General features: G+C 40.2%; 2 protein-coding genes and 1 long non-coding RNA gene across 6 annotated transcripts in view; 1 reads left to right on the plus strand and 2 right to left on the minus strand.

Moving 5' to 3' along the window:
- LOC148337717 (voltage-gated hydrogen channel 1-like) overlaps window positions 1-2096 on the minus strand; it is a 3875-nt gene extending 1779 nt beyond the window's left edge. Inside the window, exons 1-2 of one of the 2 annotated variants that reach the window (XM_088293107.1) lie at window positions 1720-2096; window positions 818-1011 (exon numbers count right to left, since the gene is read on the minus strand). In XM_088293107.1, the coding sequence (XP_088149233.1) occupies window positions 818-991 (174 nt within the window). In that variant the 5' untranslated portion in view covers window positions 992-1011; window positions 1720-2096. Of the gene's footprint in view, window positions 1-817; window positions 1043-1719 lie in introns of those variants that run through there. The other variant, XM_088293106.1, reaches the window with a different exon arrangement.
- LOC148337716 (uncharacterized) overlaps window positions 1-5570 on the plus strand; it is a 7892-nt gene extending 2322 nt beyond the window's left edge. Inside the window, exons 2-3 of one of the 2 annotated variants that reach the window (XR_015842809.1) lie at window positions 4345-4460; window positions 4883-5570. This is a non-coding gene — a long non-coding RNA (uncharacterized LOC148337716). The remainder of the gene's footprint in view (window positions 1-4344; window positions 4461-4882) is intronic. The other variant, XR_015842810.1, reaches the window with a different exon arrangement.
- An 854-nt stretch (window positions 5571-6424) lies between these two features.
- hars (histidyl-tRNA synthetase) overlaps window positions 6425-25000 on the minus strand; it is a 38497-nt gene continuing 19921 nt past the window's right edge. For both annotated transcript variants that reach the window (XM_088293102.1, XM_088293101.1), the window contains 5 exons: window positions 12051-12178; window positions 11662-11934; window positions 11387-11503; window positions 9377-9523; window positions 6425-6797 (listed from right to left, as the gene is read on the minus strand). In XM_088293102.1, the coding sequence (XP_088149228.1) occupies window positions 6738-6797; window positions 9377-9523; window positions 11387-11503; window positions 11662-11934; window positions 12051-12178 (725 nt within the window). In that variant the 3' untranslated portion in view covers window positions 6425-6737. The remainder of the gene's footprint in view (window positions 6798-9376; window positions 9524-11386; window positions 11504-11661; window positions 11935-12050; window positions 12179-25000) is intronic.

Consider the following 25000-nt stretch of genomic DNA (forward strand, 5'->3'; position numbering starts at 1 on the left):
GTTGTCGCTAAGTTGACAACACTGCAGAAATGTCCTAGGTCTTCCAAGCATCCACCCATGCTTATAAAATAAAAGCATTTCCTATTTTATGTTTTACTTTAACTTCATGGCGACTCTGAGGTCAGAGACTGTGAATGACTTGGATATGGACACTGGGGACATATTTTGTCAAGGTCTGATTAAAAGGCACATAAACACAGGAATTTACCACAGTATGTGAGTGGTTGATGTTTGGCTTCATTAATATAAGACACAAGTGATGTAATTTAGGTGCGTGGTCACAAAATAAACAATAAATAAATAACAAAAACTTGTAAATCAGGGTCTCAGTGTATCTGGCATTCATCTGCAGGTCAAAGTGTCCCACTTTGATTTATTCATTCATTCCAATTAAATGTTTATTGAATGATCAACGCACTTCCGATATGCCATATTGATGTATGCTTTAGCTGTAATTTAGATTTACATCATTTTTGTAAATGAGTATATTTATCTTTGTTGTAGCAGATGGGGTTTGTACACATTACTGATCAGCGTGTTTCAATGACATCAAGCTTACGTTTGGTTAAGCTAAGATAACTCTTATTAATCCCACAATAGGGGTTATATCAATCTGTGTTTATGATACAGTTGAATTGGTAAATAATCAATGAGTTGTATCTACATTTGGAAGAGGCCTTACACCAATATTAGGATATCTGATTTGTTTCTCTCTTCATCCTGCCTTGATACATATCTTAATTGCCAATTGATATGTAAATGAAGCCTTATGGATATTTAACATTTTCATTAAGGAACCTGCTATTTAAAAACGTACCTGAAAGTGTGCAGAGCTGTAGAGTCTTTTCAGGGAATCCCTGAAGGTTAAGGTTTCAGGGTACTGCCCAGTGGCAGGACCCAGTTCATCACTGTCTGCTTGCAATTCTTCATCCTCCCACTGGCCAGGCTGCTCATCTCCCACTGTGGTGAAAAATCTCAAGTACCTAGCCATGACAATCGGAGGGACCACAGCTAGACAGAAGAAGGTACGGGTAAAATGCATGTCATCTGGTTTCATGATACCTCGTTTCATCATGTTCGACAATCTGAGTTGACTTCCCTCTTTTTCCTTTCTTTTTTTTAAATCTTGCAACATGTTATTGAGAAAGAAATAGATTGAAATAAGTTGCAAATATTTAACCCCACGAAGCAAACCACATATCAGATTTAAAAATAAATAAAAGCAAGCAGGAGGGCCTAATATAATGCCAATGCTTAAACAAACAAAATGTTAAATGGAAGCAATAGTTTCTGGTTCTTGTACCACCGTAGGCTACTTGACAGTATTAGACTTTAAAAGATGGGCACAATTTGAGGAACAAATACTGAGTCGGATAAGTAAAACGAATCAAATAAAATGGTTGCTGTAAAAAGCCGTGAAAATCTTGAATTCATTCGAAAGGGTAGCTCACATTAAATTAGCTCATGTCGCGGATGTTTGTTTGTCAGGTCTGTAATTTTCAAGTCACGAGTTGCAGATATATTCGACTTTCACTTTTTGTGTTCATGACACTCGTGAGGATAAAGATTCAGATAATGGATGCGTGTTATTTGAAGGAAATGTTGGCCTTAAGTTTCCCCTGCAGTATTGCTACATTCATTCGTTTAAGGAACTGGTTTGCGTATGTAACAGCGCGTTGCAGTTTCAGATTAACGTTTAACAATCAAAATTTTGCTCACCCTGTCGTCACTGCCGATGCATTCACGAAGTTGCAAGTCGCTCTGCGAAGAAAAGCACAATCCCTGTAACTTTAAACGGAAACCCGCATGTCAGAAAGTCAGCCCTCACTGAAAAAAAGTCAAACGTGTCCGCATCCGCTGACTTCCAATACTTCCTCCCGACAAACACTGAGATGTGCAAGACAAGATGCAACCTTTGGAAAACTGAGATGGCTGAGACAGAAAAACGAATGTCTGATTTTTAGTGTTATTCGTGTTAATCAGTCAATTCACCTACACTATATACGCGCATGCTGGCAAGCACACTGTAAAAAATATCCAATACCCAAACACATGACCGTTTCTGCATCCTACTTGCATATGTATCCTTCTGTAATATGTTGAAATGGGTCATATCAGTGGTGGGCCTTCTCTGCTGGCCTAACATAATCAAGTAATCATGATCATATTCTTCACATTGATTTCATATTATATCCTAGGGTTGTATTTTTAGGTGAGAGTTTTTACCCAATCCAATTCAGCTAGGTTGTGTTGCCAGGCAGATTTCACAATACCAGTAGCACACACCATTCAGATACAATCGTGCGAGCTTCTGTTCTGTGTTCTGTAGACAGTTGCGAAAGCCAATCACGAGTTGGTTAAAGTGAGCCTCCTCGCTGGCCTTACGCTGAAGGTGATGAACGCGTTTTATGATTGGATATTCACTCGTGCGGTGGCAGCGCTATGCAAAATCAACACACTCGGAAGTCGTAACTGGCGACCGTTTGAAAATCTAAAATATCCATCCATCCATTATATGTACCACTTCTCCTCACTAGCGTCGCGGGGGTGCTGGAGCCTATCCCAATTGCCTTCGGGTAGTAGGCGGGGAACACCCTGAACTGGTTGCCAGCCAATTGCAGGGCACATGAAGACGAACAACCATCCACACTCACACTCACACCTAGGTGAAATTTAGAGTGTCCAATCAATCTGCCCTGCATGTTTTTGGGGTGTGGGAGGAAACCGGAGGACCCACGCAGGCATGGGGAGAACATGCAAACTCCACACAGGAAGGCCGTAGCCGGGATCAAGCCCACGACCTCCGCAATGTGAGGCCATCGTGCTAACCAGTCGGCCACTGTGCCGCAAATCTAAAATATATTCTTGCTTTTTTAAATCACAATGGCCGAAAGAGGGAAAAGCGTGTCTTAAGTGCAGATACACTTGCAAAGCAATTTTCTAGACAGACCAAGAGACACTTTCAAGAGACACTAGGTCATCCAACACTCACTCAGTACTTAGTAAGTGTGTTTCTGTATTTTATTTGTCCAGCCGTGGTGTCATAAATGATGGTAATATGAGGTGGATTTTCTCAAATCGGACTATCTCTAAATTTGAAGGCCTATGTGTAAAATGCATAGCCCGACACTGTTTCAAGTTAATGCCTGCGTCTTGTTGACATTAATTTTATAACTTGAAAAAGTACCATATTCTTCAAGTGTCCTTATTATTATGGGCAATGTTTGTGTAGGTTGAGTCAGAGTCGATAGCAAATAATCTGCAAACAAGGCAAGTCACCACAAAGTGTCTTCGGAAGAAGAAACAACTAAAAAGAAAAGTGAAATACAGAATATGTCATCAGTACATGAAACTAAAAATGTGGACCAACTACATGCTTGGTAAGAACAATATACTTTAATTCATACATTTAAATTAATTTGTAATTGCAACTATATTAGTGTGTTGGTCTGGGAAAATCACTTTGAGGTCTAATAATCCTACTGAATACAACTATATATATTATTTCTGGCAACTACCAGATTACGAAACAAAAGTGTAATCTAATATAAATGATACGATGAAAATATTGCACCAAATTTTACTATCCATAAATAATTAAACAAAAAATATTAATAGCGTCACCATTTGAAAAACTATCAACTTGAGAGGAGTAATTAGCTTGCTTAGGCTACAGTTGAACATATAAAACATTTTGAATTAGTCAAATAAAATTACCCTAAAAAATATGATGGCATGAACATCTATAGATGTACTGTATAGTTTAATCATTTTGAAATATCCATCCATCCACTAGCTACCGCTTCTCCTCACAAGGGTTGCAGGGGTGCTGGAGCCTATCCCAGCTATCTTCGGGCAGTAGGCGGGGGACACTGAACTGGTTGCCAGCCAATCTCAGGGCACACAAAGACAAACTCATACCTAGGAGCAATTTAGAGTGTCCAATCAACCTGCCATGCATGTTTTTGGGGTGTGGGAGGAAACCGGAGTACCCGGGGGAAACCCATGCAGACACGGGGAGAACATTCAAACTCCACACAGTAAGGCCGGACAATTGATCCCAAAACTTCTGCAATGTGAGGCCATCGTGTTAATTTTGAAATAGCCATATTTTATTTCGATTTTAGAATCATAAATCTAAATAAACATCTTAACTAACTACAATCTACTTACATTTTTTAAATGACCACAAATTTTTCCAAACCTAGGTTTTTGCGATATTTATTACTGCGACCCAAACACGTGCGTGCGTGTGTGAGTGTGCGTGTGCGTGTATGAGTATGAGCGAGCGAATGAATGATTGAGGGAGTGGAAAACATTTTTATGTTACTGTTATTGTTTCAGAGGACCTGTCTACAAGCAGAACGTATGGGAAAGGAAAAACAAATCTCGGTCAGACACAAGTCAATCTTCAGTCATTCAAAGGTGTCCCTCCGTAAATGGATGCGGTTCATGTACAGGTGGGCATAATAACAATAATAACATACATTAACACATAGACTCAGAATATTGCTGTTTTCTATGTAACTAGATAAAATATATTAAATAATGCATAACATGTTTTGTCAATGATTTTATAGATGTAAATATTTCGTTTTTCATTTAATTTGCAAGATTTTCTTGGATGACACCATTGCAGCTAGTTCAACAACTCTCACTCAAATGACAAAAACAAGGGAGATCTGTGTCACAGCTGTTGAAAGATATAATATAATTGGTGGAAGAAGCAAGTTTATTGTGATCATTGAGAGCCATTTTTGGCACAAAAAGAGTAAGTTATACAAGTGACTATGAATTTTGTCAAAAAAAGTCACACGTTATTGTTGATAGAATGTATCTGTTTACATCTGTGCTTGTTTTGTTTCTGCATCATATGGGAAAGGAAGGATGGCTTGTGACTGTAAAAGAAAGAAGTGGGTCTTGGGGATGCGATGTGTGAGGCATCATCAAGGATGAGCAAAGCCCATTTTACGACTTGTGGAAAGAACATCTTGAAGACATCAAATGATTGTCCGTCATGTGAAGCTTGTGTTTTTGGTTTGGACTTATAAGTGGTGTGCCTATCGTATACTCTCTGCATTTGGGTACAACCATCACACTGTCAACCACACCAATGGTATATAGATCCACTAACTGGTGCCCATAACCAGCATCTTGAGAGGGCCTGGAGATCCTACAAGGAGCAGGTCTGGAGACTGAGGGGAAATCACACTGACAGTATGCTTTCTGAACATCTTTCAGTGATTGGGTGGAATGAATACCTCGCAAAGAAACACTGTGATGGTGCATTTGGGAGATTGATTCAAGACATTTAAAAAATAATAAAAGTAGTCATATGCATTTAATCTTTGTTTTCACAGTCATAAAATTTCATGTACTATTTTATGTGTTGAGTACATTTATTGTATCGGTCACAAAAAATGTTTATTAATGACTGCAATATTTGCAGCCAATTTATTTTAATTTGAACGTATTTATATTTTTTCATTAAAGATTTTGTTTTATTTGTGCCCGACAGTTGGTATTGGTGAGTTTGTATGTAGCGATCCCCTCGTTGGTATGTCCTATGAATGAAAATAAATAAAAAATACATAAAGAAATATGTTGTGTATCTCTTCGTGTTGTGTCTTTCCTTTATCTGATAAGAAATTTGGTACGGTAAGTGCTTTGGAACCACCGAAATTATTGAACCTCTGTGTTAAGAACACATTTATTGGAAAAGAAATGTGTAAGTTATTATAAAACATGAGTGCATGCATATCTAAATAGTTTGTTAGTCATTTGCATACGCTTTCCAAATGAGTTTACAAACAACTTACAATTCCTAAAGGACTGATTGGTAAAGATCCAATACATAGTCTAGTCTTGTGGAATCTGCCAATTATGAAGTATGAAAATGCGAATATAAAGCATGCGATGGATGAACTTATTAATGAGTAAATCAATCGTAACTTTAGCTACATACTAGTGATTATTCATGTGAATTTTTTTTTTTTTATAAATAATTAAACTCAGTAAGTACCAATGCTTTACTAATATTCTTAATGAGTAAAACATTTGTTGTTGTATTTACAAACTGTATGCAAATGATCAAGTCGGACATGCTTTATAAATGATGAATTCAGTATTTACAAATGCTTAGTTAATACTTATTAGTGTGTACTAATTATAAAGTGTCACCAAAATAGTCTTGTTTAGGTGTACATAATTTCTTGACTGCAACTAGAAAGTGAGTCTCTTGGGACTTCATGCTTCATTAAATAAATGAACATTGTAATCTTTGAAGCATTCTTCATTAACATGGGTGCTTGGCAACAATAAAATTAGATGAGTAATCAGGGAAAATGTATGCTTTATTCTGACACTGAGTAGTATGTAATTTTTGTCAAGAATTGAATAATTGAAGTACGCAGTTAGTCCAGAATTTAATGGAATAAGTGTACCAATTTTCTGTTTATTTTTCAGTTATCTCAAACAAAAGCAATTTTCTTCTCAGGTTCATGTCAACAGAGAAAGCAAATTAATGCATTTGAGTGAAATGGAAACTGCAACATAATGTGGTGACAGTGAACTTTATGGACAGATTCACAACACAATAGACAGTCTCAAGAAATGTTACTGAAGATATGTTCACACAAGATATTTGTTTCTTGAAGGCGAGACGCAGAACTCTCCACAAGTTCCTGCCATGTCAGCGTGCAGCCGTGAACCAACGAGGAGATGCATTTGTGGCTTAACTAGGCCTCAGACGTCCTCCTCTTGATCTCATCGACAAGACCGGTTCTTGAAATATCAACCTGTTGGAAACAAGTTCAACAAAAATAGCTCATCGGTTTTAGATAGTAAACACCTTTCCTACATTACAAAGTACAAGCCCATGGCCGCTCAACCGCATTGTAACATATACCCAGTCCTCCAATTCTTAAAGTACCATGTTATTCATAGGCCGTATCTCACTGAGCGCCGAGGGTTAGTGAGTGTTGTGCATGGCCCAAATGTTGATTTTTTTTGTCAGAGTTCGTTCAAGATTGCCAACGGTTGCCAGGAAATTTTGAACATGTTAAAAATGTTGTTGCCACTAGAAACACTGTTTGTGAACGTATTTGCGACCTTGAACGAACCCTGAGAAAAAAAAACCAAAATCAACATTGGACGTAACATTGTACACACACTCACAAACCTATACCGCTCAGTGAGATATGGCTTGAAGCTTACCACAAACTACAGGCATCTGGATAATATCTTATTATAGATTATATATTAAAGGCAGCTGCTACCATGGATGTATATATCATATATGCTCCACGCAACTCCCACGAAACAAATACAAAGCGCTCCAGCAGAGGAGGCCAGCGCTCCAGCCGAGGAGGCCAGCGCCTCGCCGGGGAGGACACAGGTAGCGCCTCTTTTCCAGATATGCTTGTCAGGTGACTCGCAATCAAGTTGTTTCAGGGGCGCAGATTTTTAACACTCGAAGCTATCTCATGAATGTCTTTTTCTGCAGGGAGCGCAGCAAAATTCCAGTGAGCTGAAATTATAACAAGCCATATATAAAAAACTGAATTATTTGATATATCGTATGATAGGGCTGGGCGATAAACCGAAAATTTACCGTTACCGAAATGTATTACAGTGACCGACATAATTTTGCCCTTGTCGGTAAATTCTGTGTCTAAAAAAGAAAAAGAAAAAAGTATTTTCTGTCTGCGGCGATGTTCATGCCTCTTTCAGATGGGCTACAGCGCATGTAGTCACGTGACTCATGCGCTGTGGAAGAATGTAAACAGAAGACGCGTTCGTAGCTGGCGATTCAAATCCTGAAGCGGCTGACACGGCTGCAGATGAAGTAACATTAGTTGAAATTGTTCCTGTCGTGCTTGTCCCGAAAAAAGCAGTTAATATGCATTTCCTGCATTTATTTTGATTTTGGTCCACAGGGGGAATTTATCGCGCATTTATCGCTACCGAGGTAAAATTGCCCAATTTATCGCGATATTGATTTTAGGTCATATCGCCCAGCCCTACCGTATGACATGAAATGCTAAGTGAATTGGAAAAAAACAAGGCCAACGGTCAAGCTAATTGTTTTACTCAGCTGGCATGTTGAGTAGGCCAATGTCCATCGACCATTACTTTAAGAGGATACGGCGAGAAGGTAAAGGAGTGCACAGTATGTTTCTCGAATTTTATTCATGTGAATAAATGAATAATCTACTTTTAAAAAAAATAATAAAAAATTAAAATAAAAAATCGATTGGTGATCAAGTAACGTGTAATCTGTGTACAAGTATTTCTTTTATTATTTAGAGGGAGTTTCATAGTATTAGTATAGTTTTGGTTCCATTTGAAAAAATGCATTAAATATTTACCACGCTTGCACCAAACACCAATGCGAATTGTATTTCTGGATGGTTGCAGCACCACACGATTGCATAGAGACAAGCATGGCAGCATTGTAAAAAAAAATCTAATCAAAATCGAGAACTGAAAATTTAATCAAATTGGAGCTGGAGTGAATCGTTAATACATCTCTATTCATGACAGTTTCCAGTGGTCAACAACTGCAATGCACCTGCTAATATAGTGACCCTCTTATGGAGATGAGTTAAACCAAAATATTTGTAACGTGTTTTATGTAGTGCAGTTGCATGTCAATGCACATAAAAGCACAAAAATAGTGCTAAATCAAAACCTTTAATATTGTCCCATAATAGTCATAACACTATTGCATAAAGAGTCAGAAAAACCGAGATATTAAATCACTGGTTATGTGTAGTTGTAATTACCTGATTATATTATTCTGAATAAGTTCGTTAAAAGTTTAATACAGTGTAGTATTGAGGAAACGTTAACACATGAATGGCTTGACCAAGTCTAAAGCGATTGTTAACATGAGGTTAGGTTTATTTAAAATCAAAATATGCACCCTCCGATTGAGTATTATTTCAAGGGTATGTGAAACTGCAGTGGATAAACCACTTTTTTTTTTTTTTTTTTTTTTAAATATGACACCGTAAAATGAGACCAGGACAAATCACTTGAAAATGTTCTACATTATTAATGTGACCTATAACCTCTACAAATCAATTTAACAAAAAATATATTTTACAGTGTGAAAGTAAAAATTAAAAATTAACATAACACTCTTACTGCAGATGTGGCTGGGTTCAATATGAATGGATCAAATTTAAACTCATTAAATAGGAGTCATCACACCTGCTACCCTTTAAAAGGCCCTTTATTAATAACAACAGTATCTTTATTTCATTGCCCGTCTCTGAAAGATGATTTTTGTTGTTTTTGTTTATTTATCTCAAAGAATCTTGAAATAACTTGACACCTTCTGAATAATTTCAGAATGTACTGTACACTGTACCTCCTCTCTGGTGGCCACGACTCTGAGTTTGACAACACCGTCTTTCAGCTCCTGTTCACCAAGAATGGCCACAAGGGGGATCCCTGATTCCTCACAGTACTGTAGCTGACTGAGCAATTTGGGGTTCCTCTTGTACATAACCTCTGCCTTCAGATGTGCACAGAGACACAAACACAGAAATCCCTATTAGTACAGTAATACACTGAATTGGGTTCATGAAATTAACAGAACATGTTAATATTAAGATTCTGGAGTATGGAACATTTGGCATAATTTAAGGCATACAGAATTGTTGAGGTTCCCACAAGGAACATATTAGGTGAGAAGTTGTTGGTTCGACTTCAAATATAAATAAGAGACTGTATAAACTTTATTCATATTAGTCATATCAGGTGACAGACAGGAAGTGTAACTGCATCGCGCTTCCCGCAAGCTAGCCCATGAGTACAACTCAGCCTCTGATGAGCAGATGAATTTGAAGTGTCTCGCTGCTGATTTTAAAGGGGAAAAAAAAGAATGAAAACTATTTTCTTATTTACAGCATACATCCATGTTTGAAATTATTTGCGAACTTATGAAATGCTATTAAAACTAATTCACTGCCTAATGACATTTTTTTGTCTTTTAACAATCCACTCATTCAATCCCAGTTATCCATCCAGCTATACACACCCACGCGCACATGCACACGCACACCCCCCCCCCCACACGCACGCACACACACACTGTGTTGCAAAAGTATTCATACCCATGACCAACACTCATTTGCTCGGCACAGGACAAAGTAAAAGTGTGTTTACATCAAAGGAAATAGTACGAATCACAATCCATCATTTTGTTAATTTGTTCAAGTGTTCTTTACTTTAGATAAATTGTCTGTTTTTCATTGTTGCAAAAGTATTCACACCAAGTCATCAAATCATAGTCAGTACTTGGTTGCAGCTCAATTGGCAGCACGAACATCTTCCAATTGCCTTACATAGCCAGCAGTGAGTATTGTGCAATGTTGTTTGGACAGTTTCGGCCACTCTGCTTTGCAATACCGGACCAGCTGAGTCATGTTCCTTGGTGATATCCAGTGGACGGCAATCTTCAGATCCTGCCACGGGTTTTCTGTTGGGTTGAGTTCCGGGCTTGGATTTGGCCAGTCTAGAACCTTACTTTCTTCTTCCTGAGCCATTTTTGTGTCACTCAAGCTGTATGTTTTGGACCATTATCCTGTTAAAAGGCGAACCTCCTCTCAAGGTTCAGGCTTTTTGCGGACTTGATGAGGTGCTTCTTCAGGATGTCAATGTTTTTCACACTATCCATAGTTTCTTATACAAGGGCAAGCTCACCAGGACAGGATGAAGAGAAACAGCCCCATATCATTATGTTCCCCTCTCCATGTTTCACAGTAGGGATGGTCTGAGCCAGACTTCCAGGTGTTCAGGCCAAAAAGTTCCATTTTCATTTCATCTGACCAGATTACTCTTTCCCACATTGCTGGAGTGTCTTTCAGATTGAAAGCGCTTTGTTACAGCTCCAGCTGTTGTGAAATCCGCTCAATAAAGTTGTATTGTATTGTATTGTATGATGCGATTGGTAGCATACTGCAAACCAGTGTTGGATTTGGCAGGCATTTAAAATTTTGTCTTCGTCATTTGGACGAAAATTCAATTATTTCCCTTCTGTATGAATGGGAACTGAGCCGTGAACTTAAAACAACTGTAGAAACCAAAGTGTGATTTTAACCATACTGTTAGACCTCCAAAGGCGACATGATGGATGACTGGTTAGCACATCCGCCTCACAGTTCAGAGGCTCATGGTTCGATTCTGGCTCCGGCCTCCCTGTGAGGAGTTTGCATGTTCTCTCCATGCCTGCGTGAGTTTTCCCCGTGTCCTGACCCTGGGTAGTTATGATCGTCTGTTTGCTGCGTATGTTTAAAACTATTCAGAGTTGTTTAGAGATGTAACAACAGCTCAACTTGACAACACTTGCAGATGAAATACAGCAGAAAAGCCTAACCTTGATGCCAGCGTTCCAAAGTTCAGTGACAAGTTTGAGCCTCTCCTCCATCAAGTTCTTCTGTGCAGATGCCACCATCACCTGCACCTCCGTTGTGCGTATCTTCAATGCTAATGCCTGAAGAAAACCATTCCTATGAATTTGACAGTCACTTTAAATCTGACTTGAAGCCAACAAGATTAACATTTAAGAAGATAAAGCATTAACAACGCACATACGAACACGCACAAACACACAATTACAGCGCAGGAAGAGAAAACCTACTGCATACATACCTCAGCTTTTTGCTCCATAAAGGAGAAGATTCTTTCAATGCCGATGCTGACACCCACACATGGTACCTTCTTACCATTGGGGTCAAACATGCCAACCAACCCATCATAGCGACCCCCTCCAGCAACACTGCCCACACTAACACACTCATCAGCAGGGGAACCATTTTGAACTTCAGTGGATGAGGACTCAACACCTGCCTGAGACAGCAGTGCTTCATATATGACTCCTGTATAATAGTCCAGACCTCGAGCTAGACTGAGATCAAATACCACCTGGAGATGACAAAATATCAAAATTAGAGCAACAACAAAGATAAAAAAAAAATACTGTGCATATACGTGAAATACCAAACTGGGTGTGTACAAGCTGTAGTGACTGTTATTTGTACCTTGTCTGTAACCTGAAAAAGTTGCAAGTAGGTGAAGAGCAGTTTTATGTCTGATAGGCCTGCACAAGCTTGCTTATTCTGAGACATTTTCGGGTCCTCCAGGAGGCACTCTGCCAAGTCCATCCCACCTAAAAAAAAAAAAAAAAAAAAAAAAAAATACAAAAAAAGGGAAAAAAAAAAAAAAGAAAAAACAGTTATAGTATTTTCCTGACCATAAGGCGCACCTACATTTTCTCCACAAAAAGCCTTATGATGCAGAGCACCATATGTGTGGACAGAGTTCCAAAAATCTGTGAATGAGTGACTTTCATGAGCACTCCGCTGGACTGACTGGGAGCATTTCATGCAGACACGCGGCTCATATAGAGGAAAGGCGGACTTTACTGAAGACAGCATGCAGACATTAAAGGGTGAAGGTTGGGCGTGAAAGACGATGGAAAGGCACGCCCCCAGTAGGTGCCAATATGAAAAGCATTGTGCAAAACCTTGCTTTGGCTAAGGATCCCAGAAAAATGGCATCTCCGAAGAGACATACCTACGAAGCAAAGTTTAAACTGCAAGCTATCAGTTACACGGAGGGAATTCAAGATCGACAAATGCAATGTTCGCAAGTGGACGAAGCATGAAGAGGAGCTTGTTTTCCTTTTTTAATAATTTTTTTAAAAAAAATAATAAAAAAAAAAAAACACTGAGAATAATACACAGTTGGTAAAAGTATGTCAACTAAGATATAGCCTTGCCAAAACAAAACTGAGCTTCCGTGGAAACAAGGCGAGGTGGCCCTACTTGGAAAACCAATTGGAGCAATGGATTAATGATCAAACAGCCGGAAGAAGCATATCTACAGTCACTATTTGACAGAGGGCAATAATGCTTGAAAAAGAAATGAAAATCAAGGAGGTGCGTCTTGGTGATTTCGTTTTATTAAGAAATGGTGCCGTCTATCCAACTTGTAACTGCAACTTCCGGCGGATTACCAAGAAAAAATGGCCATCTTCCTGTTGTACTGTAGTAAAAAGATTGTAGACAAACACATCCAGCTCAACCACATCACGAAAGTAGACGACGGGTCGCTCACTTTCGACATCCCGGTTGAAAGTCATCATTTACTGTTGTGCTTGGGTGTGAAGGATTGTATTACGATTACTGGCATTATTTTAAACACATATGGGACAGAATGTCGATTATTAAAGTTAGCAGGTTCATATTTACTGGATATTTTAAACATTGATGAAACAAGAAGCATTTATCAAATGAAACTAGAAGCACTGGTGTTAAAGAAATTTAAGTTTGTATGTTCATCTGTTAGTTTTGTTGTTTAGTTTGTCATCTTATCAAGTTTCAAACTATAACTAATCTTACAGGCCCCCTTTGTTGCACATGCATTCGTATCTTTCTGGCCTCTAATTGAACTATGGGTGCCCGGTACGGCCTCCTCGCGAATGTGACTCCCCAACGCCAGAACCCTTTTCTGTAAACACCTCCCTTGGGGTGTTGATGACTTCTTTAACCCTTCGTAGATAATGTTGGGGCCCGAGGCCTCTTAAGGCCGTCACTTATGCATTTAGGGAGGTCCAACACAAGGCTTGGTATTTCTAAAGCAACAATATCGTCATGGCCATAAAATAAGTTGTACATGTTAAGCCTTGTGAAAATACACTGCACAGGTCAAATGAAGTTCAGAGTGAACATGCTCCCTTTTGCTGTTAGAATAAGCAGAAGTATGAACAAAAGGTGTCTTGTAAGCTGAAACCGTTAGAATAGGCAGGAAGAGGGTGGGCAAGTGGGATGGAGTCAAATGTCAAGTTTTCCATTCTGTATGAATTGCATATTCAAATTGCTTATGCTAGGATGCAAATAAAAACCATGTGGGGAGCAGGAAGCTCCAGCTTCTCCTCTGACTGCAGAGGGCTGCTCCGCGCGTGACAAAAGACAATCTTGGCTGGTTGATTCATTTGTTCAGGCTTGTTTTGATAGAAACATCCTTAACAACTGGTCACAAGAATGACTGGGATTGTAGTCCTGATGTTTACTGATTTATTATATTATTCTCATAAGCTAAATTTATAGTACTTAGTTTAAATGTGCAAACTTTATTGAAATTCTCAGTAGTGAGAACAAATTTGCACACATAGCATTTCCATGAGCTGCCCTCACATTCACAGCACTTCATGGACAAATACGACATAGCACATTCTCCACATTGGCTGTAGAGATGCAAACATACCAAATTTGGCACTGGAGGTGTCACATAGACGCTATCGCAAAAAACACATTCCGAAAGACATAACAATTGGAGATCGGAGCACACGCACATACACAGGCACGTACACCTGCACATACACACAGAGACTGCCCGCCGGAGAAGGCCAGCGTTGGCGTGCCAGTCTTGGGGACCAGACGGGTATCAACTATCCAGACGATGACTAACCTGGGGAGGACCTTCCCTTGGACGTGGACCCATGCCGTGGGAGGGAGCGAGGACGACCGCTTCAATCTACATTACCCTTGACATAAAAAAACTCCTATAAAAACTGAAGCTGAGCTGAAAGATGGTGCGCATTTTTTGACTGTGCTCGCCCGAGTGCAGTTTCTCGTGAGATTAAGAAAAAGCCACCCAGATTTCTGTCTTTGTACTATTTCCTGAACTCCAGAAACTAAATACAACGAAACTAAATATAGGAACTCAAATCAGTTGTTGAGTCTTTATTTGACCCTTTTCTTCTTGAGTACAAAAAAACAAACACGCATTGGAGTAAGTTTGGCTTTTAAAGGTTGATTTACTAACTACTTCTCATTTCCACGGTGACTCAACTCCAACAGTTGCCATGGTAATGAACAGAAACTGCCAGTTATGGTGATTTTTCATAGAAAGATGCTGTTACCTTGAAAAATGAGAGAGAGGGTGATTTGCTTCTCTACTTTACATTGCAGATCTTCAACTTGCATTCCCACACCACTCATGACATCTCTCCAACCAGCCATCTGATTGACTGCGACATCAACATTAACTGTAATAGGTTACTAGGGCTGCACGATAAATCAAAATCTAATCGACATTAATGTTTGACCTAGTGCATTTATCTAATCGCAAGACAGTGGGGTTTCCGTTGTCCAAGTAAGCTTTGTACTTTATATAAGGTGGTCAAGGACTCTCTTTTTTCAAGAGAGAGGCTTGACTTCCGGTTGAGTGGACACTGGCACGTTTGGCTGCCGCTGCTCACCGGAAACTCTCAGACATTTTTAGGACCCGCTTGTTGTACCTGCTTTAGCAGTTTAGAATCCCTCCAGTTACCGTGATTTTACTTATTGTTATCTGTGTGTTGAGCGATCCCCATTTTCATCCAAAAGTATAAATATAAAGTTCTTTATATCGCATAAGTATTGGCGCTCAGAGCGTCTTTTCAGCATTAATGGTAACTTCGTAACTTGTAACAATGCATGTCTGAAACCAGCAATGATGGAAACGCTGCTTTACACTATTACATATTGCACTACTTTTTACACTTTATATTCTGATTTCTATAATCTTGGAGGAGCATTTTTCTTTTGCTCCTGTTCCTAAACCGTATGCAATTCATGATTGTTTAAGTAACGACTTTTTAAAAAGCCTATAAGAGAAGAATTATCATTGCCATATTAGTACTTGATCTAGTTCAGCTACTGTGTAAAGGCAGCTATTCTTTTCCAAAAGTGTGCAATATTTAGACTTCAAAGTTTTATACTGTTTATACACGAGAATAGCGTTTTGGCTTGAGCATTTTTATTTATAAGTGTTAAAGGTTTATAAGTGCAAAACAGTGTGCAACGTTGACCGCTTTAAAAGTTTACACTTCATAGTCGAAGATTGTTTACATCAAGTTATTTATGGTTTGCATTGTCTTGTTTGAGATTAATGGTGCTGCCAAAACAAATAAACAATACACGTTATTGTCCATTCTGTTTTATTATTCTGCTTATGCAACTTTAGTATTTTATAATTTCACCATACCCTGAACCACAATGTGTTGTTTTTATCAGTGGCGGGCCATCAAGGCCTTCACTGCTGGCCTAATATAATCAAGAAATCACGATCACATTCTTCACATTGATGTCATATTATCTCCTAGTGTTGAATTTTTAGGTTAGAGTTTTTATCCAATCAGAATTCAGCTGGCGCGTGTTGCTAGGCAGATTTCTTAATACCAGTGGCACGCACTATTCGTCCGAGGCCTTCAGAAACAATCGTGCGGGCGTCTATTCTGTGTGTGTGTGAGAGGTGTTTACAGTTGATAGACAGTTGCAATAGCCAATCAGATTTCGGGTTGATGACAGTAAGGCCTTCTCGCTGGCCTTACGGTGAAGGTGATGAATGCTTATGCGATAGTTTTCCAATGCAAACTTTATTCTTTACGCGAATGCCACTGCTAATGACTGGGCGCGCCACACTACGAGGCGCATGTTAGCATGCTAGCTGGCGTATGCTAGCTCGCGCTTGCTAGCTCACGCATGCTAGCACTCACACTGATAGCTGTTAGGAGCAAGACTTCAGCTCAGACCAATCAGAGATGTCAAGGCAACACATCTGATTGACAACGTCATGGGAGGGATGTCATTGGTCACCACACGCCTTAGAGTCATGGTTTCAAATCAAAACCATAAATATCTCTGAACAGCATACAAGCAAACAATGAAACAAAGAAATAAAATTAACACGAAACATGCATCTCTCATGCCATTCATAACACCAAAAGAAATAAAAATAACACAAAAACAGTACTGAGGCATTCTGGGAGTTTATCAGACTGAGGGATTCTGGGAGCTTATCAGCCTCAGCCAATCAGATGGCTGGTTAGAAAGATGTGAGCGGTGTGCCTTGGGCAGTGTGTTTTTTTTTGTTTTGTTTTGTTTTTGCAGTCTGTTGTCTAAACCTGCGATATCTCTTGCTTGCAATAACATGAATGATAAGACAGACTACGACATTGTGGACAGCTGCCCTTTTGTCCAGTTTTCTCCTGAACCATCACCGAAACAACGTATTCATATATTTGTCACACTCAATTCGAAGCATAGCTGTCTCAGACTTTGGCCAGCAGGGTGTGCTCTCATGCGGTCTGCAACGCCCCAAAGGGGTCAGGCTCAATGGGAGAGAGAGTTGCTCAGTCTATACAATAGGCGCGTCGCATGACAAGGTGCCTCGTTTGTTTTGGGGGAAATTTGGGAGTTTAAAGTGTGCCTTATGGTTGCGAAAATATGGTAGTTTTTTTTTCTTTTTTTTCAAAAATCGTGCATTCCTATAGGTTACCTTAACATTTACTCAACAGATGCTGCCCAAAGCACACCACAGACAACATCTCTCTAACCAGCCATCTGATTGGCTGCAACATCAACATCAACTGTAATAGGTTACATTAACCTTCACACAACAGACGCTGCCCAAAGCACATCACTCACGACCTCTCTCTAACCATTCATTTGATAGGCTGAGGCTGAACCACTCCCAGAATGTTTTGCAGCACTTGGGATATGAATGGCAAGAGAGATACATGTTTTAGTGTGAATTTTATTTCTTTGTCCCTTGTTTTGGTTGGTCTAGTGCAGACATGTCCAAAGACCGGCCCGGGGGCCAAATGTGGCTTCGGGGTCAAACTTCATCTGGCCCGCAGCCTCTGTAATAAAATTACATTCTGGCCCGCACATATACAATACTTAGTTCGCTCTCTTCCTAATTGCTGTTCCTAATTTACCCACTAGAGGCAGTATCACTACGCGACATCACCTTGGGTGACCTTTACCCCCAATTTCTAAAATGGCGACAATAAACAAAAAAAGGAAAGTTGACTGAGAGCAATATCAGTGCGCAAACAAAGTACGCATTAGATATGAAATCTTTGGCTGAAGAGTTCACACGACGCTTTCGGGATTTTGCAGCTATTGAGAAGGATATCTCTCTTTTTTCATCACCTTTCTTTGTGGACACACACAATGTTCAAGCCCATTTACAGCTGAAGCTCATTGAGCTGCAGTGTGACGCCGAGAGCCCCAGTCGGCACCAGCAACTTTCTCACGACAACTTTTATCGACAGCTGGATAAAGGCAGGTTTCGAGAGATTCGAGAGTTTGCTAAGAAAATGCTGAGCTTGTTTCTGTCGTCGTATTTGTGTGAAAAGACATTCTCGGTTACGAACTTAAATCAGAGTCGTGTGAGGACACAGCTCACAGACTCTCACCTGTGAGACATCTTGCGCATCAATACCTTTGAGCCAGACCTGGCCTTTGTGCTGCAGTCCAGATCTCAGTATCACCCGTCGCATTAATGCAGGCAAGTCATTTGTAATTTAAATAACTCTCTGACTTAATTTTGTTTTGTTCAGTCACAAATTCAGACAAGTTGTCGGTTTTCATTCCAGAATAAAATGTTCAACCAACATTTATATTTGATGATATGTCATATATATCAAATTAGTCCTGCACTTGTGGATAATCATTTCTGTAATTCAAATATTCTGTGAACATTGAACTCCCATGATGATATAATTCATGTTCAAATATTATTTGCACTCAAGAGTATAATTACTTCTGTTTAAGAAAATAAAGTTAAGCAAATATTCAATTGCTTGTGATGTTCATGTTTCAAATGAACCAAAATACATGTTTGATGGGTTAAATGAAAATAAAACGGCAAATGTGAAACACAGAATCGCTTGCTAAAATGTGTTTGAATATATTTAATATATATATTGTTGTTTATGTAGTGAATGTCAGCCGAGGTCGGCCCCCCCACATTTTACAACATCAAATCCGGCCCCCTTTGGAAAAGGTTTGGACATACCTGGTCTAGTGTTTGCTAGTATGCTGCACAGTAGATGTTGGGTGATAGTTTTGGGTTTGATGTAACACCGTGACCATACATAGTGTGGTGGCGAGTGACTTGCCTACATCGGCATTGTGTGTGATCAAGCAGCTGTGAGCTTCTGCGTCCGCTTATGTTTATTAAAGTTGCGGGACTCACTCAGTGACTCATGAGTACCAAAGTAAGTTGTAACATGCCTGCGCCCAATAATATGGTGCGCCTTGTGTGTGTGTTGAATCCAGACCTGGTACCTCTAACTGAGTCTGCACCTTTTAATGTGCGCCTTATGGCCGTGAAATCTTGTTCAAAACTTCCAACGATCACAAAGTAGCCGTGAGCGTTGATTATTTCCTTTAAGACCAAAAACATTTTAGGATCGCTCCATTTAATACAGTATTCCCCTGTTCTACTCGCCAGTCTCGTCCACTTTAATAAAGGAACAGCACTTTTGAACAACGTTTTAGTCGGAAACTCATAACGTTTTTAAAATGTGCCATTGGTTAAATTATGTTATTCTAACAGCGCAGGTGCGAGAGTTTTTGAGGTACCGCGAGATGTTGCGAGAGGGAGGGCTCTGTTGAAGAATGTTGCTAATGTGTGTTCGAAGTGAGTAAACAGACGTTTTTCTCTGAATCCTCTCTGGTTATTGAGTTAATATTGGTAGCAGAGGATGGCTGCTGCTGGCAATTACAAGATTCCACCGCCATTTGGCGAGAAGACGTCCTATGAAACATGGAAAAATGAAATTGAGATATGGAGAAGAGTCACCGACCTCGAGGAAAAGAAACAAGCGCTAGCCGTTACCTTGTCGCTAACTGGAAGAGCGAGGGAAAGTGCGCTGGAAATTGCCGCCGATGGCTTGAATTCCGACACTGGTATGGCTACACTCTTGACAAAGTTGGATTCGGTCTTTTTAAGAGAAGAAAAGGATCGACAGTACGAAGCGTATACGGAGTTCGATGGCATTTCAAGAGAAAGCAGTGTGTCCATGGTGGACTACATCGTCGAATTGGAGCGAAGGTACAACAAGGTACGTTCGTTTAAAATGGAGCTCCCGGATGCCGTCCTAGCCTTCAAACTTCTAGATACTGCTGGTCTCAACGTAAAAGATAAACAGTTAGCGCTGACAGCTTGCCCAATTGTTTCCTTCGGCAACATGAAATCTGCTTTGAAAAGAATTTTTGGAGACGTCACTTTGACACAAGAGGGCGCCAGCAAACAGCAAATGAGGACAGACAGTGAATGTGCCTATTTCACGAGATATTCATTTAAAAGTGAAAGCAAACCTCAAGTCGCCGCGCAAGGTACTAATCCCATTGACAAACGTGGCAGAAGAACGAGATGTGCAGTCTGTCAGAGTACATTTCACTGGGCAAAGGACTGTCCACACAGAGGAGAAAGTGTCAAATTGACAAAAGATGAAGGACAAAAGGAAGATATTGAAGAATGCAATATCACTCTGCTTTCCAATGAAACGTTGTCACATGCTGAAATCTTCATGGTGGAAGCGCTAGGATCAGCAGTGATCGACACAGCCTGCACAAGAACAGTGTGTGGTGAGAAATGGCTTGAAGATTACACCAATGGACTGGCACAGAGTGAACTCGACAAAATGGTGGGTGAAGTCAGCACAAGGCCATTTAGATTTGGTGATGGCAAAGTAGTTCACTCCACAAGAAAAGTGACCCTTCCAGCAAAGATAGGGCAGACCAGATGCAAAATAGAAACTGAAGTTGTTCCAGCAAATATACCAATGCTTTTGAGCAAGGCCTCACTGAAGAGAGCAAGAGCTGTATTGGACGTTGCGCACGACAAAGCAACAATGTTTAAAATGCCAGTTAAACTTGAGTTAACATCTTCAGGGCACTATTGTGTAAACTTAAGAGATGATGGTCATGATAAAGAGAAAGCAAGTGAGCCTCAGACAATGGGCAAAGATGAGGTTCTCATCTTTAAAAATTACATGAGTGTGAAAGAAAAGGAGAAGATACTTCTGAAATTGCACAGACAGTTTGGACATGCCTCAGAAGAAAGGTTGCTGAAGTTACTGGCTTGCTCGGGCACTATAGACAAAGAAAGCAAGGTAATTCTCCAGAATGTTGTCAAGGACTGTGAAACATGCAGAAGGTACAGCCGACCAAAGCACAAACCTGTTGTAGGACTTCCCATGGCTTCAACTTATAATGAAACTGTAGCTGTTGACCTGCATGAACTTGAGCCAAATGTGTGGTATCTACATGCTATTGATCACTTCACTCGCTTCAGTGCAGGGGGCATCGTCACCACAAAGAAACCAAAAGAGATTGTGAGACAGTTTATTCAATGTTGGATCAGTGTCCATGGCCCGCCGCGCAGGCTGTTCAGTGACAATGGAGGTGAATTCAATAATGAGGAAATAAAAGATATGGCGGAAAAATGTAATATTGAGATCAAAACTACTGCAGCCTACAGTCCATGGAGTAATGGCCTTTTGGAAAGGCATAATCGAACTCTCACTGAGATGTTGCTGAAAGTTAAAAAAGACAACAACTGTGATTGGAAGACTGCACTTGATTGGGCACTAATGGCGAAGAACTCCATGCACAACGTACACGGGTATAGCCCTTATCAACTAGTATTTGGCCAGAATCCAAATTTGCCCTCAGTGCTCATTGATAAGCCCCCAGCCCTGGAAACAAATGTGAGAGCCTGGGTAGCTCAGCACATCACAACTCTACATGCAATGAGAAAAGCATTTACAGAGTCAGAATGCTCAGAGAGAATCAAAAGAGCCCTCGCAAACAACTACGGCCCGTCGATGACAAGTATGACACGGGAGACAAAGTCTACTATAAGAGGGTGGACTGCAATGAGTGGAAAAGACCAGGGGTCGTGATAAGCCAAGATGATGCTGTTGTATTTGTAAGACACGGTGGAGCATATGTGCGAGTGCATCACACCAGACTGAGAAAAGTAGACGATCCCTCAACTAAAGAGGTGGTGGACATAGACATAGAACAAGAAATGGACACTATTGTAAATTTACCAGCGACGGCAGCAGCAGATCTCAGCGAATTTGAAAGCGACAATGAGAAAGTGACACACATGAACAATGGACCTCAAAGTGCTGATGGTAATGAAGAACTCCCACATGAATCAGAGCTGAATGCAGGAAGGAGCTTTGATCGATCTCAGGTGCCGCAAAAGACTACTTATGAAGGACCTAAGCTCAAGACTGGCCAAGTGGTCACCTATAAAGACAAACAAAGTGAACAAAGTTACACAGGAACTGTCCTCAGCCGAGCTGGAAAAGCTACTGGAAAACACAAAGACTGGTACAACTTGCAGTTCAGCCAGCCTGCAGAAGATGCTGGCACAACAGGATCAGTAAATCTTGGAGCAATAGATGGTGTACATGTATTTCCATCAGAGCAGGCAGAAGCATGTGCAAACAACGAGGATGTGTTAGTAGTGCAGGAGGACATTTTTCTTGCAGCTACCCACGAGGAAATCTTAAATTGGAAGAGAAACAATGTATTTGATGAAATTACAGATGATGGTCAGAAATGCATCTCAACAAGGTGGGTGTGCACACTTAAAGAAAATGCTGCTGGTGTTGTACCCAAGGCCCGCCTAGTAGCAAGAGGTTTCAAGGAGATAAATAGCAAGGACCTTCCCAAAGATTCACCGACATGTGCCACAGAGTCTTTGAAGATGATCATGGCCGTCATATGTCAAAACAAGTGGCAGCTGAATTCAATGGACATTAAATCCGCCTTTTTACAAGGCAAGACACTAACAAGGAACATTTACATCCGTCCTCCTCAGGAGGCACAGAACAAAGGAACTGTGTGGAAGTTAAATAAGTGTGTTTATGGTCTGACAGATGCTTCTTTGTACTGGTATAATAGAGTCAGAGACACCATGCGACATTTAGGAGCCACTGTATCAAAAGTAGATCCAGCTGTGTTTTACTGGTTAGATCAGTGTGGTCAGGTGACAGGAATCCTTGCATCCCATGTCGATGACTTTATTTGGGGGGGGCACAAATGCATTTTCCTCAAAAGTCATTCCTCAGTTAAAAACTGCCTTCCAGGTTGGTAGGGAGGAGAACAGCAACTTCAGCTACATAGGAATGGAAATACATTCTGTGCAGGATGAGATACAGGTACAACTAAATATTTACATTAAAAATCTGCAAAGTATCACCATTGACCCCACCAGAGCAACACAACGTGAAGCACCACTGACTGACAATGAAGTTGACATACTCAAATCAAAGATAGGACAAATATTGTTGGTAGCGAGGCAGAGTAGACCAGAAATAATGTGTGATGTTTCTATCTTGGCATCTAACACCAAACATGCCACGGTTCAAACTCTACATCAGGGGTCTCAAACTAAATTCACCTGGGGGCCACTAGAGGCAGACTCTGGGTGAGGCTGGGCCGCATCAGGTTTTCCGCAAGAAAAAAATTTAAAAAATCTAATCTTCTCAAATGTCTTTATTTTTTTTTTATTAACACAAAATAAGATTTAAAAATAAATAAGGAATTAATAAGAAAATAAATAAGGAATTAATAAGAAAATTAATCAGTAATAAATAATAATAATAATAATAATAATAATAATAATGAGTCAAATGTCTGTATTAACAGTTCTTTAATCTTCTTCTGAACATGAATTGTCCTGAACATGAGTGGAACATTCATCAATCAAACCCCTACTAAAAATTACAATCCTACCCTCGTTTTACAGCTGAAGATGTGCCCAACAATAATCCGCGGTTCAATTTTATCCACTGTGATAATCCTACATTTTATAATTAGTCCCGTCTGTGCTAGTGCTGATGCAAAGCTCCGTCAGACTACACATCCTGTTCGCGCATGGGTCTCCTGTCAATCAAATCAAAATCTTGTCAAATAGCAGAGATCCTAAGCATAAACCATAGTTCTGGGATGAGTAGGCCTACTTCTGTAGTTATAAAGCTTTAATTACACTGTAATATCATATCAAATTCGCGGGCCGCACGAACATTAAACTTTCATAATAAGGCGGGTGCCGCAAACTATCATCCCGCGGGCTGCAATTGGCCCGCGGGCCGCGAGTTTGAGACCCCTGCTCTACATGGTGCAAACGAGCTCATTAGGAAACTTAAATCAGAGTGTCAAGTTGCGATTTCAGCACCTGGGTGAAAACAGCTCCCTAAAACTTATAGTGTTCAGCGATTCCTCCATGGGAAACCTCTCTGATGGTGGTACGCAGGGTGGGCATTTTATCATGCTCATGGGTGAAAATGGAAAGTTCTCACCTATATCATGGCAGTCAAAACGTATCAGAAGGGTTGTGAGGAGTAGTTTGGCAGGGGAAACGTTAGCTCTTGCAGATGGGATTGACAGTGCCGTTTTTCTTGCAACACTGCACTCAGAAATCACAACTGGTGACTGTTCATGCAGTAGCATACCCATTGTATGTGTAACAGACAATCATTCTCTACTGGATGCAGTCAAATCCACCAAGTCTGTTACAGAGAAAAGACTGCGTCTTGAAATCTGCAATATGAAAGAGCTAATGCATTCTGGGACCATTGAGCAAATTATCTGGTCAGCTACCAGAGAACAACTTGCTAACTGCTTAACCAAAACAGGGGCATCTGCACTTGGCCTCTTGAGAGCTCTCAGCGAAGGTGTTTACAAACTTAAACTGTAAATGTTTCTCTACTACTGAATTTGAACTGTACTGTATTTTTGTTTAACTGTATGTTCTATAGGACACCTATATTTTTGTTAATGCAACACAAAAAAGAAAAAAGGGGAGATTGTTAAATTATGTTATTCTAACAGCGCAGGTGCGAGAGTTTTTGAGGTACCGCGAGATGTTGCGAGGGGGAGGGCTCTGTTGAAGAATGTTGCTAATGTGTGTTCGAAGTGAGCAAACAGACGTTTTTCTCTGAATCCTCTCTGGTTATTGAGTTAATACCATTCAGTTCGTAAGAGTTGAGCCGGATGAGTGGATAGTAAACAGCTGTGTTCAGAAGTAGTCTTTCCGTAGCCAACTGATTAGCAGATCCGCCTCACAGTTCAGAAGTGCACGGTTCGATTCCGGCTCCAGCCTTCCTGTGTGGAGTTTGCATGTTCTC

This window comes from Idiotropiscis lumnitzeri, chromosome 4 (assembly GCF_059441095.1).
Source record: "Idiotropiscis lumnitzeri isolate Australia: NSW breed Sydney's pygmy pipehorse chromosome 4, RoL_Ilum_1.0, whole genome shotgun sequence".
Classification (NCBI taxonomy): Eukaryota; Metazoa; Chordata; class Actinopteri; order Syngnathiformes; family Syngnathidae; genus Idiotropiscis; species Idiotropiscis lumnitzeri.